At 49.6% G+C, this 17,977-nt stretch overlaps 1 protein-coding gene across 1 annotated transcript; it reads right to left on the bottom strand.

Moving 5' to 3' along the window:
• Window positions 1-1,002: 1,002 nt before the first annotated feature.
• Window positions 1,003-16,548, bottom strand: ANKRD35 (ankyrin repeat domain 35; the record flags this gene model as incomplete). The annotated part of the gene is made up of 14 exons (XM_082860843.1): window positions 1,003-1,130; window positions 1,672-1,772; window positions 2,348-2,413; window positions 2,663-2,752; window positions 4,445-6,502; window positions 6,668-6,705; window positions 7,338-7,522; window positions 8,177-8,283; window positions 8,602-8,672; window positions 8,865-8,922; window positions 9,744-9,808; window positions 10,180-10,268; window positions 11,050-11,180; window positions 16,510-16,548. The coding sequence occupies 13 exons, from the start codon at window positions 16,546-16,548 to the stop codon at window positions 1,710-1,712; spliced, it is 3,060 nt and encodes a 1,019-aa protein (XP_082716969.1). The 3' UTR covers window positions 1,003-1,130; window positions 1,672-1,709.
• Window positions 16,549-17,977: the final 1,429 nt, after the last annotated feature.

Here is a 17,977-nt window from a genome sequence, read left to right as displayed (position 1 = left end):
TTTGGAGGAACTCACTTGCCTCACTCTCACCTAGCAATCTGGCTGGTGAAGAGGCAGGAAGGGGAGGAGACCCAGGGGAAGTGGATCAGAGAGATACACTTTTTCAGTCTGAGAACAGAACTGGGGGCAAGAAGCCAAAGCTGAGTATCCGTTCTTCCCTCTTCCAGGAATCAGACTTTTCATCCCTCTTTGCACCTGGGGCAAAGAACACTGACTACATAAGACCATGCACCTCAAATCTAGACACATGGTTTTTTTTTTTTTTTTTTTTGCGGTACGCGGGCCTCTCACTGTTGTGGCCTCTCCCGTTGCGGAGCACAGGCTCCGGACGTGCAGGCTCAGCGGCCATGGCTCAAGGGGCCCAGCCGCTCCGTGGCATGTGGGATCTTCCCGGACCGGGGCACGAATCCACGTCCCCTGCATCGGCAGGCGGACTCTCAACCACTACGCCACCAGGGAAGCCCGATAGAATATTTTAGATTGTACATCTTGAAGAAAATCTAGGTCTCTCCATCTATCCTTCTTAAAAAAGATAGTGGACTGAGGAGTCCCAAGGTAGAGAAAAAAGATTAGAGGTGTGTCAGTCAGTAAGAAGCAGATTTGAGAAAGAGAAAGGAAGAATGTCAATCTCCATTTTTACAGAAGGCTGTTTTTCAAACTGTGAGAATGCTGTTTTTCAAACTGGGTCTTGACCCATTAGTGGATGTATTGTAACCAATATTTTTTGATGGAATATAGAACAGAATAGAAATAGTAAGGGTAAATATTATTTCAGGTATGTACACACAGGATGTAAAATGTATTTGTTACTATGGATCATAATCAAAGTTTGAAAGCAGCTAACTTATGGGGCCATTTGTGATCAAAAAGGAATGAAAAAGATTCCTTCCCCCATGTCCCTTTAGGCAGAAAAAACGACACCCAACATCACCCTGCCTCCTGCTTTATTCTCCACAGAGCTGGCTTCCATCCACACCTCCTCTGATCTCATCCTCGCTGAGTCCAGGGTTCAGGTTCTCAGGTCTGGGGTCCATAACATCAGGTGAAGCCCCACCCACACACCCGTAGTGGCCAACCCACCACCCACCACAGCCTGTTGGAGGCTCTGGCATCCAGGGATGCTCTATTCCCTGAAAGAAGAAATTCAAGGATGAAATGCCACACACTTCTATACCCTCAGTCTGCTCCCACCCATGCCAAGATGCTATAGATGATCCTCATCTATCTGGACTGGAGAAGATGGCTGCCTGCATAGGGGCAGGGAGAAGGATGGAGGATGACTACACTTTGAATGAATGGTGTGGGAGTGAAGGAGAGATTCTGGAATCTGTGGAGTCCCACACTAGGAAACAACTGTGCACCACTATCCCACTATCACTCGTCTTTCACTGGCATCTCTCTACCCCAGACCTTAGGAGAGTCATTCAACTCCTCTTTTCTGTCTCCATCTCATAAGTCAGACCCCTTCAGTCTACCTGCTCACTGATTCCTGACTCCACCCAGTGATTCCCCATATCATATCTTCTCAATTGACCTCACCTCAAACGCTCTATGCCCCACAGGACTCCCTAGTGTCAGCTACCACATGGGGCAAAAGGAGACTCCAATTTCTATCCTTAAGCCTCCTTTCTCCCAAGTTCCTTCCCTCATCACCCTCAGACCACAACTCACAACAGAGAGATCCCATATTCTTCAGGGCACAGGATGCCTCACTCCTCCTGGATGCTGAGGATTCGCAGTAGGATACTGTACACATCCTGTTCCATGTAGCCCTGTAGGCAGCATGAAAGAAACAAAAGGAGATGAAGAAAAGGAAATGAGAGAGACAGGAAAGGGAGAGTTTCTATGGTAGAGTAGGATGCTACTTACTAACTACGCACCCTCACTTATACTACTAACTTCTCAATAGCTGTTTCCTAATCTTCACAAGGAAGATAATCTTTTTAGAACTGCTGTGAAGGTTACAACTGTGACTATGGAGCAAAGCACCGGGTACACAATAAGTGTTCGATTCTTTGTAGTTATTATTGTTCCTAATAAAGGAACGAGCCACCCACCTCTTCTTCCTTGGCGAGGGATAAGCTGGCTCAGGAGGACGCTGAGAAGTGGCGTAGGGGACAGGAAAAAGTCTTACAGTCAATCAGGGGATTGAAAAGGAGGGGCAAACACCTCTCCCCCTCACATTCATGCATAACTTCTCTCAATCTGCCTAATGATATCCAGAAACCTGGTACTGGGACATCTAAAGTCCAGCTTCCTGAGAGACGAGTCTGTGCAGGTAAGAGAAGGGATGCCAAATGCAATGCCCCCTGGCCAGCTCTCTGCCTCTACCTGCCCCCAGGCTCACCTGAGCGGCATTCAGCAGATGATTTCTATAGGTGGAGATGATCTCTTCGTGGTTCTTCTGGGAATCCTGGGAGTGAGCATCAATGGGAGGTCATGTGCCCAGCCTCTCACACTCACCCTCATCCCCCAAGCATGAGGAACAATGAAGTGAAGTGCTCAGCTGTGCCAGGTAGGCTCCCTTGGCCCATCACTGGCTCAGCCTAGACCACTGCCTAGCCAGGACTCTGGAATCCCCAGAATCTCTCCCACAGGTACATCACTTCCACTGTGCACCCTCTTCTCCAGCAGTGTCCCTTCCTCCGAGAGCCAGACATACCTGCAGCTGTCGGGCAAGGTGAGCATTTTCTCCCCGAACTACTAGAATCTCCTCTGAAAGCTGCTCCAGCTTCTTCAACAATTCCTTGATCTGAGGTCAAAAAGAAAGAAAAGGAACCAATGAGGCCCCAGTCATTTCCCACCCCAACACCACCCAAAGTCAAGGTGAGTTTCCTTTTATTGGGTAGTTAATATCTGCCAGATGCTTTTACACACATTGTCCCACTTAATACTCAAAACAGCTCTTCTTCTGTTCTGAGAAGAACAATCCTTCTCTGAGGGAAGTATTATTATTCACATTTTGTAGATAAGGTGCCTGAGTTAAGTAATTTATCAAAATCATACAGCTAATAAGTGATGAAATCATAATTTGAACCAAGATCTCTTTGAATTCATGGGACACACTCTTAACTCTGTACTGGATCCTGACCTACTTTGGCCTACTGACCACTGAGGGAAATGGAGATGAGTTTCTGTGGTTTGTGAGACTGAGGTACAAATGCAGTTAATGATAACCAGCAGTAATAGGAATAGTGGTAGTAGGAATAATAAAACTAGCTAACTTCTACCGAGTACCAGCCATTTACCAAAAATTGTCCTATTTTAAATATAATGTCTTATTTAATCCTCACAACAACTCTGTTATTATCCGCATTTTATAGATGAGAAAACTGAGGCTTAGATAACTCACCCAAGATCAATCAGTTTTGGTTTCTCTGTGGTTTTCTTTGGCCACACCGTGCAGCTTGTGGGATCTTAGTTCCCCGACCAGGGATCAAACCCAGGCCCCCTGCAGTGGAAGCCAGGGGTCCTAACCACTGGACCGCCAGGCAATTCCCAATCAGTTCGTTTTGAAATTGAAATTCAAATGCAGACAACCTCAGTTCGGAGCCCACTACACTATTTTTTTTGCTCATTTGTCTACTTTTATCTTCCCCTTCAACACCAACAGAAAATTCCTTTCTTTAATTAGCCCCACCCCACACTGATTCCTATTCTGTATAACATTCCTTCTATTTTTATGTCCTTTATAGTCTGTAAAATATATATTCCCTATATTTTTTAATCCTTCTAAATTTGATCATGTACACAAACTTTGATAAGTCTGAATTCACTCACTGCACAGGTAGTTCTACAATTACTAAATTCATTTGTAAATTGATGTTTTTGAATTTGTAAAACATGTCTGTTGGAAGCCTGTAGACTTATATTCACCTTTGGAGCAATCATTAGGAAACTCGGGTATCTAACACAATGGTTTTCAAACTTTTGTTTTTCTCTGCATTGGCACCCTCTTTGCCAATGGAAATCTTTTGTAGAGCCCACTCTGACTGAAGTGGGAGGGGAGAAAGGGACTACAGTCTAGTCTACTTCTCTTAACCCGTCAGCAACCCCTAGCCCAGGCACCTCCTCAGAACCCTAGCAAAACCACAGCGACTCACCACAGCATCCGCTGTCTTCGCAGGCTAATACATTACCTAAGTCAAAATGCCGATTAAACCACAGTACCCCAATGGTGGTAGCCCTGACCACACTGCTTCTGAACCCTGCGTCCCAAATTCTAATACCTAAACCCCCTTCTCTCTTGTATTTATAACTTACCTCACCTCCAATCTCAATCCCAGACCCCCTCAGACCCAGGAGAACATAGTGTGGTCCTTGCAAATGACTGGTGTTCTGTTTGGGGTATTAATCGGACGAACCAGAGATAGATTCCGGTCAGCCAATCCTAAACACACAGAAACCTGCCCTGATGCTCCCTTCAGCTGCCTGGTCTGCTCACCTTGGCCTCCTTGTCCCGGCCAGCCCCGATGAGATGCTCCACCTTCTCTTTCAGCAGCTCCGCCGTTTTCTCCAACTGCTCGGACCGCCCGCGCAGCTCGCTGGCCTGGCGCTCCTGCCCCGCCGCACGCGCGGCCAGGTCCCCGCTCCTGCGCCGCTCCTCGGCCACCGCCTCCCGCAGCCGTCCCATCTCCCGGCAGGCCGTATTATACTTTTCCAGCAGGGCCTTTAGCTCCCGGCCCCAAGCCCGGGCCTGGGCCACCAGTGAGCCCCGAGTTTGCTCGTGCTGCCGCAGACCGGCTGCCTCCCGGGCCCTCAGCTCAGCCACTTCCTCCGTGGCTTGGTAGAGCAGCTGCTTCAGCTTCCTGATCTCCTGGCTCTTCCCGCTCATCGTGGCCTGAACCGCCCGCAGCTCTTCCTCCAGCTTCCCCAGGTCTTGCTCCAGAGCCTCAACCTGGGGGGACGCTGAGGGCTCTGAGGAGGCGCCCGGTTCCCCACATCGGGCAGGGAAGCCCCGCAGCTGCTGGTTTTCCTCTTCTAGCCGAGCCAGCACCTGCTGGGCCTCGCGGTGCCTGGCCACCAGGGCGCTGACGCAGGCCTGCAGCTCCTCCAGGCGATCGGCCGCTGGGCACCGTGCGCTCCCCCTGCCCACCAAGTCTGGGGGCAGGCAGTCCCACAGTCCCCGGAGGCCTCTGCTCTGGGAGGCCAGGCGCTTCCGCAACTTCTCGGTGGCCTCCTTCTCCAGGGCCAGTTCATCTGTCAGCAGCCCCATGCTCCACCGCAACTGCTGTAGCTGGACCTGCACCTCTGGCTTGGGCACGCACTCCCGCTGTAGCTGGACCTGCGCCTCTGGCTTGGGCATGCACTCCCGTTGTAGCCGCTGGCTCAGGGACGGCAGCTCCCCCTGCAACCACTGCCGCTCCTGGCCCAGCTCCCCCAACTCCTGCAGCAAGTTACTGTCACTCAGCCTCAGTGCTGGCACCTCCTTCTCCAGCTGTCCCTCCGCCAGGCCGCCTCCTGGCATCTGTTCCCCTCCAGGCATCCCTAGAGGCTCTCCCCAGGCCCCAGGAGTCCCTTCCTCCTTCCCTTCACCCTCTTTGGTGATGGCCCCTGGGCCTGCCTTTGGGGATCCCTCTCTGGGCTCCTGGGCAGGGGCCTCAGGTTTCATCTGTAATCCTGCTTTTGCCCGATCCAGCCTCACCAGCACCTGCTCCAACCTGGCCTCCATCTTCTCCCAGGCTGCTGCTGCAGCCTCAGCCCGGGACGTCCCCACAGCTCCCTCCAGGTCTGGTCTTGACAAAGCCCCCCGGGCTGCATCCTTTTCTTGCCACACCGCAGCCAGTTCCTCCCTCAGCTGTAGCAGGAGCTGGTTCATGGCTGCCGTGTGCACTGGTTCAGCCACTGTGCCTGTTGGTTCAGCCCCTGGGGCCTGGGGCCTCGGCTTCTGGCCAGCATGCAGTTGGTCAGTGTGATCAGGGCCAAGGGCCTGCCCACCATTGGCGGTCGGTTGCTGTCCTGTGGATCTCCCAGTGGTCTCAGACCTTGGGCTGTGGGGTGGCTCCTGTTCTTCTGGTTGGGACCTTCCATGGGCGTCATACTGGATCACCCCTCCAGCTGAATCCTCAGCCTTCTGGGAAGCTAATACTGGCTTTGCTGCAGCTGCGGCTGCTGCCTGTTGCTGCTTCTTTAGCTCTTGTATGCACTTAGCCAGCAGGTCGAGGGTACAACCCTGCTCCATGCCATCTCCTCCAGGCCGGAGACTAGAGCGCAGGTCTCCCGGAGTTCCGGGCTCTTGTGATAGGAGGAGCCCCAGCTCCCGAACCTGTTCTTGAATCTGGCTCTCCAGGCCCAGATAAGCTGCAGATTGAGCCTTACACTCTTCCGTATTTCGCAGCAGCTCCTGCTCCAACTGGGAAACTTTCCTCTGCTCCTCTTCATACTTCCACTTCCACTCCTCTGAACAGGGATCGTCATCCTCTTCTTCCTCCTGTTCCTCCTCAGGCTCTGCTCTCCATGGGCTCTTAGGTGGAGAACCCACCTGAGGCTCAGATGGAGAGGCCTATGGAGAAAAAGGAACAGTGAAGTAAACCCAGGCAGCTAGCCCAAGAGGGCCTTTCTTCTCTTAGACTGTCTCGATGCCCCAGTGATCACTGCCTGGGAGATATCCCAGCAGGAAAGCCTGGGGTGGGTCAGAAGCGAAAGGAGAAGGCACTTAGGGTCTTACCTGGGATGCAAGATCTGGGTGTTGAACTAACTCCTGACCTATATGAAAAGACATATGAGAAGAGGAGATGAGAGAGGAGACAGGGCCCACGTGCTTCTAGCCCACACTCTGCCTTCAGACTTTCTCTGAAAGGAGTGGCCCCTCAGTGTTAATCCTTTACCACACATGTTGAATAGGGAAAGCCACCCCTATCTGATGGATCCCTAGCTGTCCAGCAACCTTCATTGCCTATCTCAGAGATATGCCAGCTCATTCATTTCATTCACTCACTTATTTATTGGACACTGTGCCAGGCACTGTTATAGGCACCAGGACCTCAATGGTGAGCAAAACAGAGATGGCCTGTCATCTGAGGGGGTTACATTCTAGTAGGGGAGAGAGAGAGATTGACCATCAAATCACATAAATAGATGTACAATTGCAACTCGTAAATGCTAGCAATAGTACTAGCCAGAGTTGCCTTCAGTGAGAGACAAGGCTGCTTTGAAGAATTCTGTGACTGTGCTTTTGGGAATTCGGAGTCATCTCATAGCAGCAGCAGTAAATAAGTAAACTCTCAACTAAAGTGACAATTATTATCGCCATGGAAACAAATGGGATTCTAAGACGCTTCTCTGATTCTAAGGCTATCGAGGAGCATCTTGAAGTTACAAAAGGGTATTGGCTTTACCTCCCCGCCCCTGCCGGTTCAGGGCCTGCCGCAGCAGCCTCCACAGCATCTTGTCTTGTGTGCGTACGGCATAATGCAAAGCATCATGCCCCGTGCTGTCCACCGCCCCTGCATCTGCTCCATAGCTCAGGAGCAGTTCAGCCACCTCAGTGCTGCCTTTTTCACAGGCCAGGATCAGAGCCGATCTATGGGTTGGGACAAATCTGAGCATAAGCTTTTCTCATGGAACCCAGGAGTCCTGGTTTCAAAAAATCCACTCACAAGGTCAGCTCTCACTCAGTGTGGTCAGGAGAACCACAGACCAACACCAGCCAGTGACAAAGCATGAGGCCAGACCAGAACTTTTCAAATGTCATTCCTTGGAGCTGTAGCATCAGAAAGCAGGGGGCCCATGGGAAGGGCTCCACTTCCATCTGCTTTATATATTGAGGTTCTGCATAAATTCTTTACTGGGGAAAAAGTATTCCATTGCTTAGAAGATAGTTCGAAAACCAGTAAATTAAACTAGTGGATCCAGAGGTATTGATTCTACTTCCAGAGTCACCTCTGCTAGGAAGATGGCAGTGTCAGCAACAGAATAGGAAAGTATAAGGAAAACGTTCTCAACTCACCAAGAGGAAAACAGTGAAGCAACAAGCAGTGCTCTTCTGAACCACCACTGAGAAGAAGAGAGGTTCCCAAGAAAACAGAGACCAACCTGCCTTCTTCCCCAATGCGCGCGCGCACGCACACACACACACACACACACACACACACACACACACACACACTTTGCCCAGTGGCTCCTTTCTATATTGGTCAGGGTCGGGATTTGGGGTGGGAAGACGGGGAAGGCTCACTTGTCATTCTTGTCAGTGACATTAACCCGGGCGCCTCTCTGCAGTAGCTGTGAGCAGATAGCTGCATGACCACCCAGCGATGCAATCATCAGGGGTGTACGTCTATCCTGCACAGATTGTGGGAAGGGGGTTCACGAGGAACCGGGGGAACCAGGGCTTTGACACAATGCAACCAACTCTCCTGTTCCCGCACCTCTCCAGGAAAAAGCCCCAATCCTGGGGCTAAATACTCCTTCTCAGAGGGTTAGAAGCTCTCCAGAAGATAAGCCTTAACCTCTCTGTGTGGAAGAGGAGGAAGGGCATGGGGAGAAGGAAGAGGAGGTGGTGCTACACAACCCCTGGTCATGGAACTTGGCTAATTAAGTTCAGAGAAAGCAGCAGTCTCCCCATGTAGGGCCCTGCCCAGCTGCCCAGCTGACACTCACATTATCCAGGACATCCAGGAAGGCTTCGTGATCACACAGGAGGACCACACTTGAGGCACAGCCAGAGAAGGCTACGGAGGGTTGCGGGATGATCGGGTTAAGGGGAAGCAGGAAGGACACCTAGTCAGACCATGACGCAGCATTCCCTCCGACCATTTCAGCAGTCAGCTCTGGCCTGCTCTTCCCACCAAATGTTATCCCCCCCTCCCTCCCCATCCTCTGGTCCCTGCAGCCCTGTTTCCCACCAGTCCCCTGGCACACACCTGCCCAGTGCAATGGAGTACGATTTTCCACATCTACAGCATCTTCATTGGCACCATGCTGCAAACAGCCACAAAGGGAAGCAGCATGGAGCGTGGTGTTAACATTCTCATCCCATAACCCCCTGTTGGGTCACCAGCTTTCACAGTACTGTGGGGAGGGGCAGGAGGGCCATGACTTTGGCTACCTACTAGGCAAGTCCAATTTATTCCTTGCAGATGATAGGCAGCCTTGAATTTCAGCCCTGGTTCATAAACCTAGGGCCTAAGAAAAATCATATTATAGGTAAATAAACATGTTAGGGAAAATGACACCTGAGTCTATGTCTGGTATTTTAGGATCATAACTGGGAAACTTGGAAAGGGCCAGGAAGAACAAAGCAGAACATCCATTTGCACAGTGGCCTGTTGAACTGTGCCTTTGAACTTTGGGAGACTTATATCTGAACTGTCCATATGTCATTTCACATGTATATTTCTCTTTGTACTCCTACATCACAAACTCCTCAAAACAGACAGCAGGCTTTGGGTTTAATGTGAACACCTCTGCCATCCTTCCACCAGCCCATCATCACAGCAGTGAGTCTCTGCAGTGCCTCTGCCAGTGGCTGAGCTCAATACATGCATATTAACTGACTGGCAGTCAGTCCCTGGCAACGCTGCTTTACGACATGCCCTCAAGGGCAGCATTAAGCAGGGTGTCTGCACATAGCAGGTGTTAAACAAATGTTGGCGAACTAATGAATAAGTGATTACTAGCTCTCTTATTGGGAATGAGAGGGGTACATCTGACCAAATATTGCTTGTGAGTACAAGACAGAGTAAGGCATCTCTGGGTCCTCTTCTTCCTTTCACAGGAGTAGTATCAGAGGTTGCTCTTACCTGCAGCAGGACCTTGACACATTGTGGCTGGCAGGAAATAGTGGCCAAGTGCAGGGCGGTGCTCCCTGGGAAGCGAAAGAAGGGGAGAGGGAGCGTGGGTGGCCCCATGCATACCGATGACTCACAGGGAAGGAAGGCAAGAGACGCACATATAATCAGAGGGAGATTAGAGAGAGAGGCTCTCAGCCACATGGGGCCAGAAATTCCTGTTCCCCAAGTGCCTGGTACCTGCGGTGGAGGTGGGAATGGGGGTGAGGTAGGCCCAGCTTGCAGGGAGCGGAACCCCTGGAAGGAGACTGGCCAGAACTTATGAGGAGAGAAGCAGGAGGGCTACAGTTGGAACCTCCAGCAGGGCCCAGCACTGGCCCCCCACCCCCCGACTCCTGCTGTAGAGGGAAAAGCAAGCAGCATGACCCAGTGCTTTAGTCTAACTCACCACCCTCATTCTTGCTGTTGATGTCAGCCCCATTTGCAAGTAGTATAGTCAGACATTCTGTCAGGCCTTTGGAGGCTGCCAGATGAAACCTGCAAGAATCAACGCCGAGAGGCAGAAGGATGAAGGGACCAGAGGATGAGGAATAGGAGAACCTTAATAAGCACTGCCTACTAAGCTCCGTCACCCCGAAGCCAATCCCAAAAGCAGAGAGGGAAGCTCCCGTAGCCTGACTTTCTGAGAAAGAGAAGCCTATATAAATGGCCTACTGTTAAAACTTCAGAGGAGGCTGGGAGCAAAGGTAGGAATAAGAGCTACAGGTCTCAAGCAATCTCAGAGCACTGCAGGGGCGTCCAGGGAACACATAACTACCTGTAACTCAGCACAGGACACTTAGCAGACTGGAAGTGTCACAGAGTGGGCCAGAGCAGAGGGCTGGACATTTGCAGGCTGACTTGGGTAGAGACAAGGGCTAATATCCCTCTTGTTCTAATCATTCCTTCCAGCCACATGACTCTCATGGCCACCACTGCACTCCTAATTTCTCAAGCATACACACCCTCCTATTTGTACAATGAAGAAATACTCTATTTAGTGTATGTTTCAGTTTTCCATTTGTTTCATGGGCTTTATGTCCTTTTTTGGTCAATTTTGTTGATGTGGGTCATGAGGTGTGTGGACCTCAGGGACAATATCTTCTTCCCCCACTTTGTGCAGCACTTGATATGTAGCAAAGATTTATTGATATACTTGCTAATTAAGACAAAAAAGGGCTCTGACGTTGTAGGCATTTCCTGGTCTTACATCATACTGGGGTTTGGGTTTTTAAAGAGAGCAACATACCAAGGGTGGGGATCAAGAAGGCTTACTTACGGGGACTGGCCGTTCGAGTCTAGCTTGGTGGGTCGGGCAGATTTCCTGGAGGCCAGGGCAGCCACACATCCCACGTCCCCCCGCTGCACTGCCTCCAGAAGCTTCTGATCACGGCGGTTCCATCTCTCCACCTGGTCCAGAGCCACAGATTGCGTGAATATGAGAGGCGGGGGTAGAGTGGAGAAAGAAAAGAAGAACATGTTTAGGATGCCAAGCAAGGGAAAAGGGACATCCCTGAGATCCTTTCAGTGTTCCACAAGTCGCTCAGTCTAGATCATTTAGTCCTTCTAGGTGGGCCAGTTAAACAGTCACCAACTCATATGCCACTGGGGACTACTGCCCGTTTTTGCCAGCCCTGGACCAAAAGGTGCTTGGACTACTGAATTAAAAATCATTTTTGAGGACTGAATGCATAGTAATTCAAATGTCTTTTTTTTTTTTTTTTTTTTTTTTTGGTACGCAGGCCTCTCACTGTTGTGGCCTCTCCCGTTGCGGAGCACAGGCTCCAGACGCGCAGACTCAGCGGCCATGGCTCACGGGCCCAGCCGCTCCGCGGCCCTCAAGTGTCTTTTTATCAGCATTATGATTATTGTTGTTAGGTGCACAACCTCCTAGCAATCGTAGCCATGATTCCTTTCCCTTTTGCTCTTTAAGTCTTGCTGGAGCAAACTGAACCAAACTGACCACTCTGGACTGGGTTCACCTTGCCTCTCAATGCCCCAAGCCCCGTGCTCCTCTGTTTCTTTGTTCTCAGATCTTTGAGAAATCAAGGCACCTAGCTTTGGGTCATAGCTAGGAGTCCAAATACCTATCCATAGCATCTCTACCCATTGGCTTTGGGGCCCAAAACTAGGAGCAGAAGCGCAGAGTTTTCGTTTTCCCTTCTCATACCTATGCCCTCAGGCTAGTCCTTCTTCCCCTTCCATGACAACAACAACCAAAAGGCAAAGACAGGTTTCTAGCTCGGCTCGAGGAGGCAGCTCCCCGCCTCCACCCTTCCCTCCCTCCTCATTTTCCTGGCAGGGAGCAGCTGTCCCAGACAACAGCCATACCTGGGCACGCATTGTTCTACCATGCCAGCTTGACTTTTTCAGGTGGTGGGGTAATTACAATAATTGAAGTATCACAGAACATGAAAGAGCTGTGTAAAAACACCCAGAGCTGAAAGCACGGAAAAGCCTGGTTTGGTCCAGAGAGGAAAGGAAAGGAAAGGAAGAAAGGATGCAAAAATCTGTGGAATGGTGAAAAGGGCCCTAGGTGAATATTTGTCAGCAGGCCTAAGTTCACGGCCTTGTTCAGCTACTTCAGTAATTCACATACTTCAGCTACCTAGAGTAAGTCATTGAACACCTCTAATCTGTTTCCTCATCTATAAAATGAGGAAAATAATAACTACCTCATCATGCCGTATTAAATGAGCTAACGTATATAAAATCCCTCCGTAAACTGTAAAAAGCTATACAAGTGTATGGCATCCTTATAAAAAAACAGGAAGCAGTGGGGGACTGGTGGCGGCACATTGCATTTTATGAGGTGTAATTGCAACAAGAAGAGGCTATAGGAGAAGGTGGGGAAAAAAGGGGTCTATGGAAGCCAACTCATTTTCAGATACATAGCCAGGGCAAATTATTAATCAAGAACAGGAAAGACTTTAAATGCCTAAACCATACAATTATCTAAGGTAGATGGATTCTGAGGTAATACTCGTGAGGTAATTCCTCGTAGCCCTTTTAAGTGCTATTTCAATTACCCTCTCAACACCCCTAGAAAGTAGTTAGGGCTGATATTATTTTATCTAGTTGACAGAAGAGAAACTGAAGCACACTGAGGTTAGATAACTGTCCAGGGTCACACCACAAAATAGTGGTAAAATTGAGATTAGAACCCAGGCCATCAGATGCCCTATTCTAGTTCTCACCACCAGGCCATTTACTACGGAGCTATGGAAGGTTTACTTATTTTCAAATAAACAGTCTAAGACCGCCTCCAGGGTAAAACCACCCACCTTCAGACACTACTCTGTACAAGGAGAAGAGTCTCCAAACAGGTTAATTCTCAAAGGACATAATAAGCAAAATGACTGCTCCACATACCAACAGACTGAGATGTAATAACACGTTATCCAATGCCCCATGGGGGGCCATATCACCCTCAGAAAAAGCAGACAGCTAGAACTACACCTCCACCACAGGACGCCACCATCAGCTGACCTCAATCTGAAGTTCTCTACTTAAAATCCTGATTCTAACACTTTCTATCCTTGTGAATTGAGGCATGTAAAACTTTTTTGAACCTCAGTTTGCTAATAAAATAACACTATATAAAGCACCTAGAACTGTCTGTCACATAGTAGGTACACAATAAATGTTAGCCCTAATCCCCATCCTTCCTAGCCTTGCTTGGCACATTTTGGGTGTTCCTGGGCTCAGAATTCTCCATCCAGGGGAGTGGGAGGAAGGGATCTTGATCATATCGGGTAATGTATGACAGTCAAGCTGTATAGATGGTAAAGGTCCTTCTTAGCAAGGTAGATAATTCTCTTTCCACCTAGATAGTTCTAAATCCACCCAATTTACTTCCTATAATTTTGTTATACCAAGAAGAATTTAGAATAGGTAGAAATTCTTCACAGCCAAACCTCTGCAGAGCTAGGGTGAAGAAGAACAGAGGGGAACTTCCCTGGCAGGCCAGTGGTTAAAACTCTACACTCCCAATGCAGGGGGCACGGGTTCGATCCCTGGTAGGGGAACTAAGATCCCGCATGGCCACATGGCAAGTACAAAAAAAAAAAAAAAAAAAGAACAGAGGGATGCTTCCGGATTTCAAGATCCAGTCTATTGTTCATCACAGCCTCAAGGGAGCAACCACCGAATTAATCAGCAGACTCAAAACAAGGATAAGCTTTGTATCTCCCGAAAGGTTGGCGGGGGTGGGGGTGGGGTGGCTTTGTAGAAGTAATTGCAGCCTCTCCTTATCTCTGGCCATGTGTCTATGACCGTCCTGTCAAGGTGGAACACACCAACAGTAGAGAGAGAAACAGCAGAGAGAGTGGGTACCTCTGTAGGATAGGTGAATGGAAATGGAAATGCTGCCCTGGAGGAACCAGGAGCTGTCTCTCAATTTTTAAAATGCAACTGACATTCCTCTAAGCTGATCCAGTGCCTACTGTTTAAAGCTATTTTCTGACTTACTTCCTACATACGCAGAGTAAGCTGCCTATGGAAGACACCCTCAAAGGTATCCTCTACTTGACTAGATCAAAATGAGATTATAGGAGCTGGCTTTTGTTTTTTTGTTTCTTAAACTTCCTATACGTATTCTGGATGACTTAGATTAATTTTTAAATGATCACAGATCCTTCAGTCCTTATCTCAATCTGAGGGTGCAATCTGGATCCAGGGGTGGGAGCGGGGATGGAAAGGGGCAATCTTCTGTCATGACTGGGAAGCCAGGCTTTGGGAGTGGTCAGGAAGGCTGTCACACTATTTCTCTGACAAACTGGTTCAGAGCGGTTAGCCACCCAGGGAGTGGAGGAATTTATCATGAGAAGTGTGGGGAAGTTTCAAGAGGAAACAATTTACAGCTTAAACTGGTCTATTTTCAATCTCGTTGGATCCATACCCTGACTGAGGAAACACATTTCTTTCCAGCTAAGTAGTTCTAAATTCACCTAATTTACTACCTATAATCTTGTACTAAGAAGAGTTTAGAATGGGTAGAAATTCTTCATGGCCAAACCTCTGTAGAGCTGGGATGAGGAAGGACAGAGGAATGCTTTAGAATTCCAACATTCAGCCCATTGTTCATCCCAGCATCCTGGAAAGTAGGTATTGACCAACAATTGGAGAATCAGGATGAATGAGATAGTTTCCCGATTCCTAAGGAGCAGGCAGACTCCACAAACCTGAAAGGGCAGGGCAATGTGGAGGACTTTCAGTAACTAAGAAAGAGTCCATGTGAATAAGAAAATCATCCTGAGTTAAGACATTCTGGATAGCCTCAGTTTCTGGTACCTTTAGTAGTCATTCAGTAAATGCCTTTTGATTGGTTGATTAATGTGTGGAAACTAAGTGGGGAAGCAAACATTAAGTGGGATGAGAACAGGCCTCAACAGAGTTCCTACTCTTGCCTCGGAGGTCACTTCCAGGCTTCTGTGGCCTGCCCATGCAGGGTGAGCTGAGCATTTCTCACGTTTGCTCAATGAATGACACCACAAAGTCAAGTTAGGCTAAGCAATATTACTACACGTAGTTGGCTACTTCACTTCAAAATGAACTGTCATCCCAGTCTCCACACAAAATTTCATCCCTAGATAGGGGGTCTCTCTGTAAGAGATCTTCAGAGAAGAAGAAGCTATACCCTCCCTTAGCCACTCCCTTCCGTAGTCTTCCTCCCTGTGTTTTGTTCTGGGAGAACATGGGGAGGACAGTGACTTCTACTGGGAACTCTCAGAGTGAATCCATTTTATCCTCTTCTCCTCTCACCATTACCGTTCCCCAGCTCAGTCAAAGGAAGCAGAGAGTATAGGCCCTAAACAACTGGGTGAGGGTCTAGAATGAAGGAAGATTGTGGGGAGAAGCAGGCAGAAGGCCTTGAGTGGCCCAAAAACCAGTATGATGACCAGGCACTGCAGTGAACTGGCCAGAGTGGATTCTGCAGGCAATTTACCCATTCCTTGGGGAGCAGCCAGGCAACTGTCCTCTGGCAGTGCCTGTTGGGCCGGCCAGGCCGGACTGCAAGATTAACCCGCAGAGAGCAGGCAGAAGGAGGTCGGGGAGTTGAACAGCCACTGGACAGAGAGGAGCAGAGCTTGAAGGGGAGAACAGGAGAAGGCTGCTGCTGTCAGAGCACCGACTGGAAAGAGGTTTGGAGTGATGTCTGAGAGCCAGTGGTGGTGATGAGAGAATGGAAGTGGAAGTGGCATGGGGTGAGATGGGGGCAAGGACAGAGAAGACTCTATGAGAAAGTGCTAGGGGAAGGCACGGGGCTGGAAGTACTTGCTGGACTGAGAGCAAGGATTAGGCCATATAGGAGGGCAGGCTTGTGAGGACAAGGCAGGGCTGGTAAATGGGGCGTGGGGCAGTACTTGGGAGACAGAAAGGGGCTTGGGGCTGAGCAGGGGCTGGGAATAGGACAGATACTTGAAGATAGTTCAGTACTGGGAAACAGAGAAGAAGTAGAGAACATAGTCTTTGGGAGGGGGCAGGGGCTGCCGGAAACATATCATTAGTTGGGGGTGTAGATGTTTGGAGGACAAGAAAGGGCCAAGGGAAAGGACCTTGTGGGAGACAGGGTCTTGAGGAAGGCAGGGCGGGAGGGCTGCACTGCGGGAGCGGAAGAGCTAGAAAGACCGATAAAGAGAAAAGGCGACGGTGTGTGGAGATGGGATTCAGGACTTCTGTCACCACAGGGCTTGGACCCCAGCCCCATGCCCATCCTCCCAGACATTGTAGCACATACCGCCACCTGTGAGCTGGAGCAGGAGAAGATGCGCTTCATGGCCGGGGCCGGGGCCACGGGGGGACGGGGACGCGCGGAGAGCGGGGTCACAGGTTCCTGAACCCACCGGACTCGTCTGCAGCTGTGTAAGAGAGCTGTCAAAAGCAAACCGGGACCCGCCCCAGGGGGGGCCACCCCGTTCAATCAGAGGCAAGAATCCGAGGGCTGGTCTTAACACTCCGCCCCTGGCCCAGCCTCACTCCGCCGTTGCGGAGACAAAAATCCTGCAGTCTCCGCGTGGGCTTGGTCTCAAAACCTCACCCTCCCAAACCGAACCCGCCCCCAGCTCCGACCTGCTCAATCGTAAAAGGGACCTCAGGTCCCCAGACCCGGGATCCGGCTAAAACTCCTCCCCCTGCCCCGCCCCGCCCCGCCCCTCCCCGCAGTTCCAGGCTGCGGCTCCACCCCAAGCCCCGCCTCAGCCCCGTCCTCCGGAGCGCAGCCGCAGGAGTCTCCCGGTGTGCACGCTTCTTAGGAACTGTCGCATTTAACCACTGGTGACGAAGATTTGATTATATCCAGAGATATTTGCCGACTTAGTTACCTCTGCTTCCTCCCCCCATTCCGCGGCCAAAAACCCGGGCACAAAGAAGGATTTGAAGAGAGCAGTTTGGAAACGGGAGGAGATTGTAGTGCCGAGCAAAGGACTGAGCGTGGATGATGCACGACCCACCGCAACGTGCAGAAAGGGGACCAGGCCTATTACCCCAACGCACCTCTACGTTAGTAAAGGGCACAGGGAGAGGAGCGATTTTTTTTATTCTAAGCATTCCCTTCCACAAAAATACGCACAAAACCGTCTTCATTATTTCCACTGCCCTTTAAATTCAGATTCTCAGCAATTCGTGCTTGAACAGTCAGTCTACCCGTCTCTCTTTTCTCCTCCCTTCAGCCAGAGAGAGCACACTCAAATGCATATGAAAGCCTACAGGATAAAGGTCAGAGTTCTTAACGTAGTTTACTAGGCTCATCAGGAGCTGCACTCTGCCTGTTCAAGTCTCATCTCTCACTACTTTCACAAACAGTCTAATGCTCAGGCTGCTCCAATCTACTACAGTTCCCTTCCCGACTGGTGATTAATCCTCCCTGGAATGCCTCCTCTCACACTTGGTGGCCCCTCAAGACTTTTTTTTTTTTCTGTAAACTTTTTTTTTTTTAACATCTTTATTGGGGTATAATTGCTTTACAATGGTGTGTTAGTTTCTGCTTTATAACAAAGTGAATCAGTCATACATAAACTCTGTAAACTTTTAAAGTCCCTCCAGCCTCACCTAAAAAAGTGTGCCTCTTGTGTGCGACACATTTCTAATACTGATATGTCGTCTAGCAACCAGCTCTCTGTATTTTCCATTATATGTTTACATGTTTGTTTCCCCTACTAGACTGGGCTCTTTGATGGTAGGAGTTGCATTTTATATTATTCAAATTG

Source organism: Leucopleurus acutus (genome assembly GCF_964270905.1).
Source record: "Leucopleurus acutus genome assembly, chromosome: 2".
NCBI lineage: Eukaryota > Metazoa > Chordata > Mammalia > Artiodactyla > Delphinidae > Leucopleurus > Leucopleurus acutus.
The sequence above is the reverse complement of the archived record's forward strand: the minus strand, read 5'-3'. Positions and strand labels throughout refer to the sequence as shown.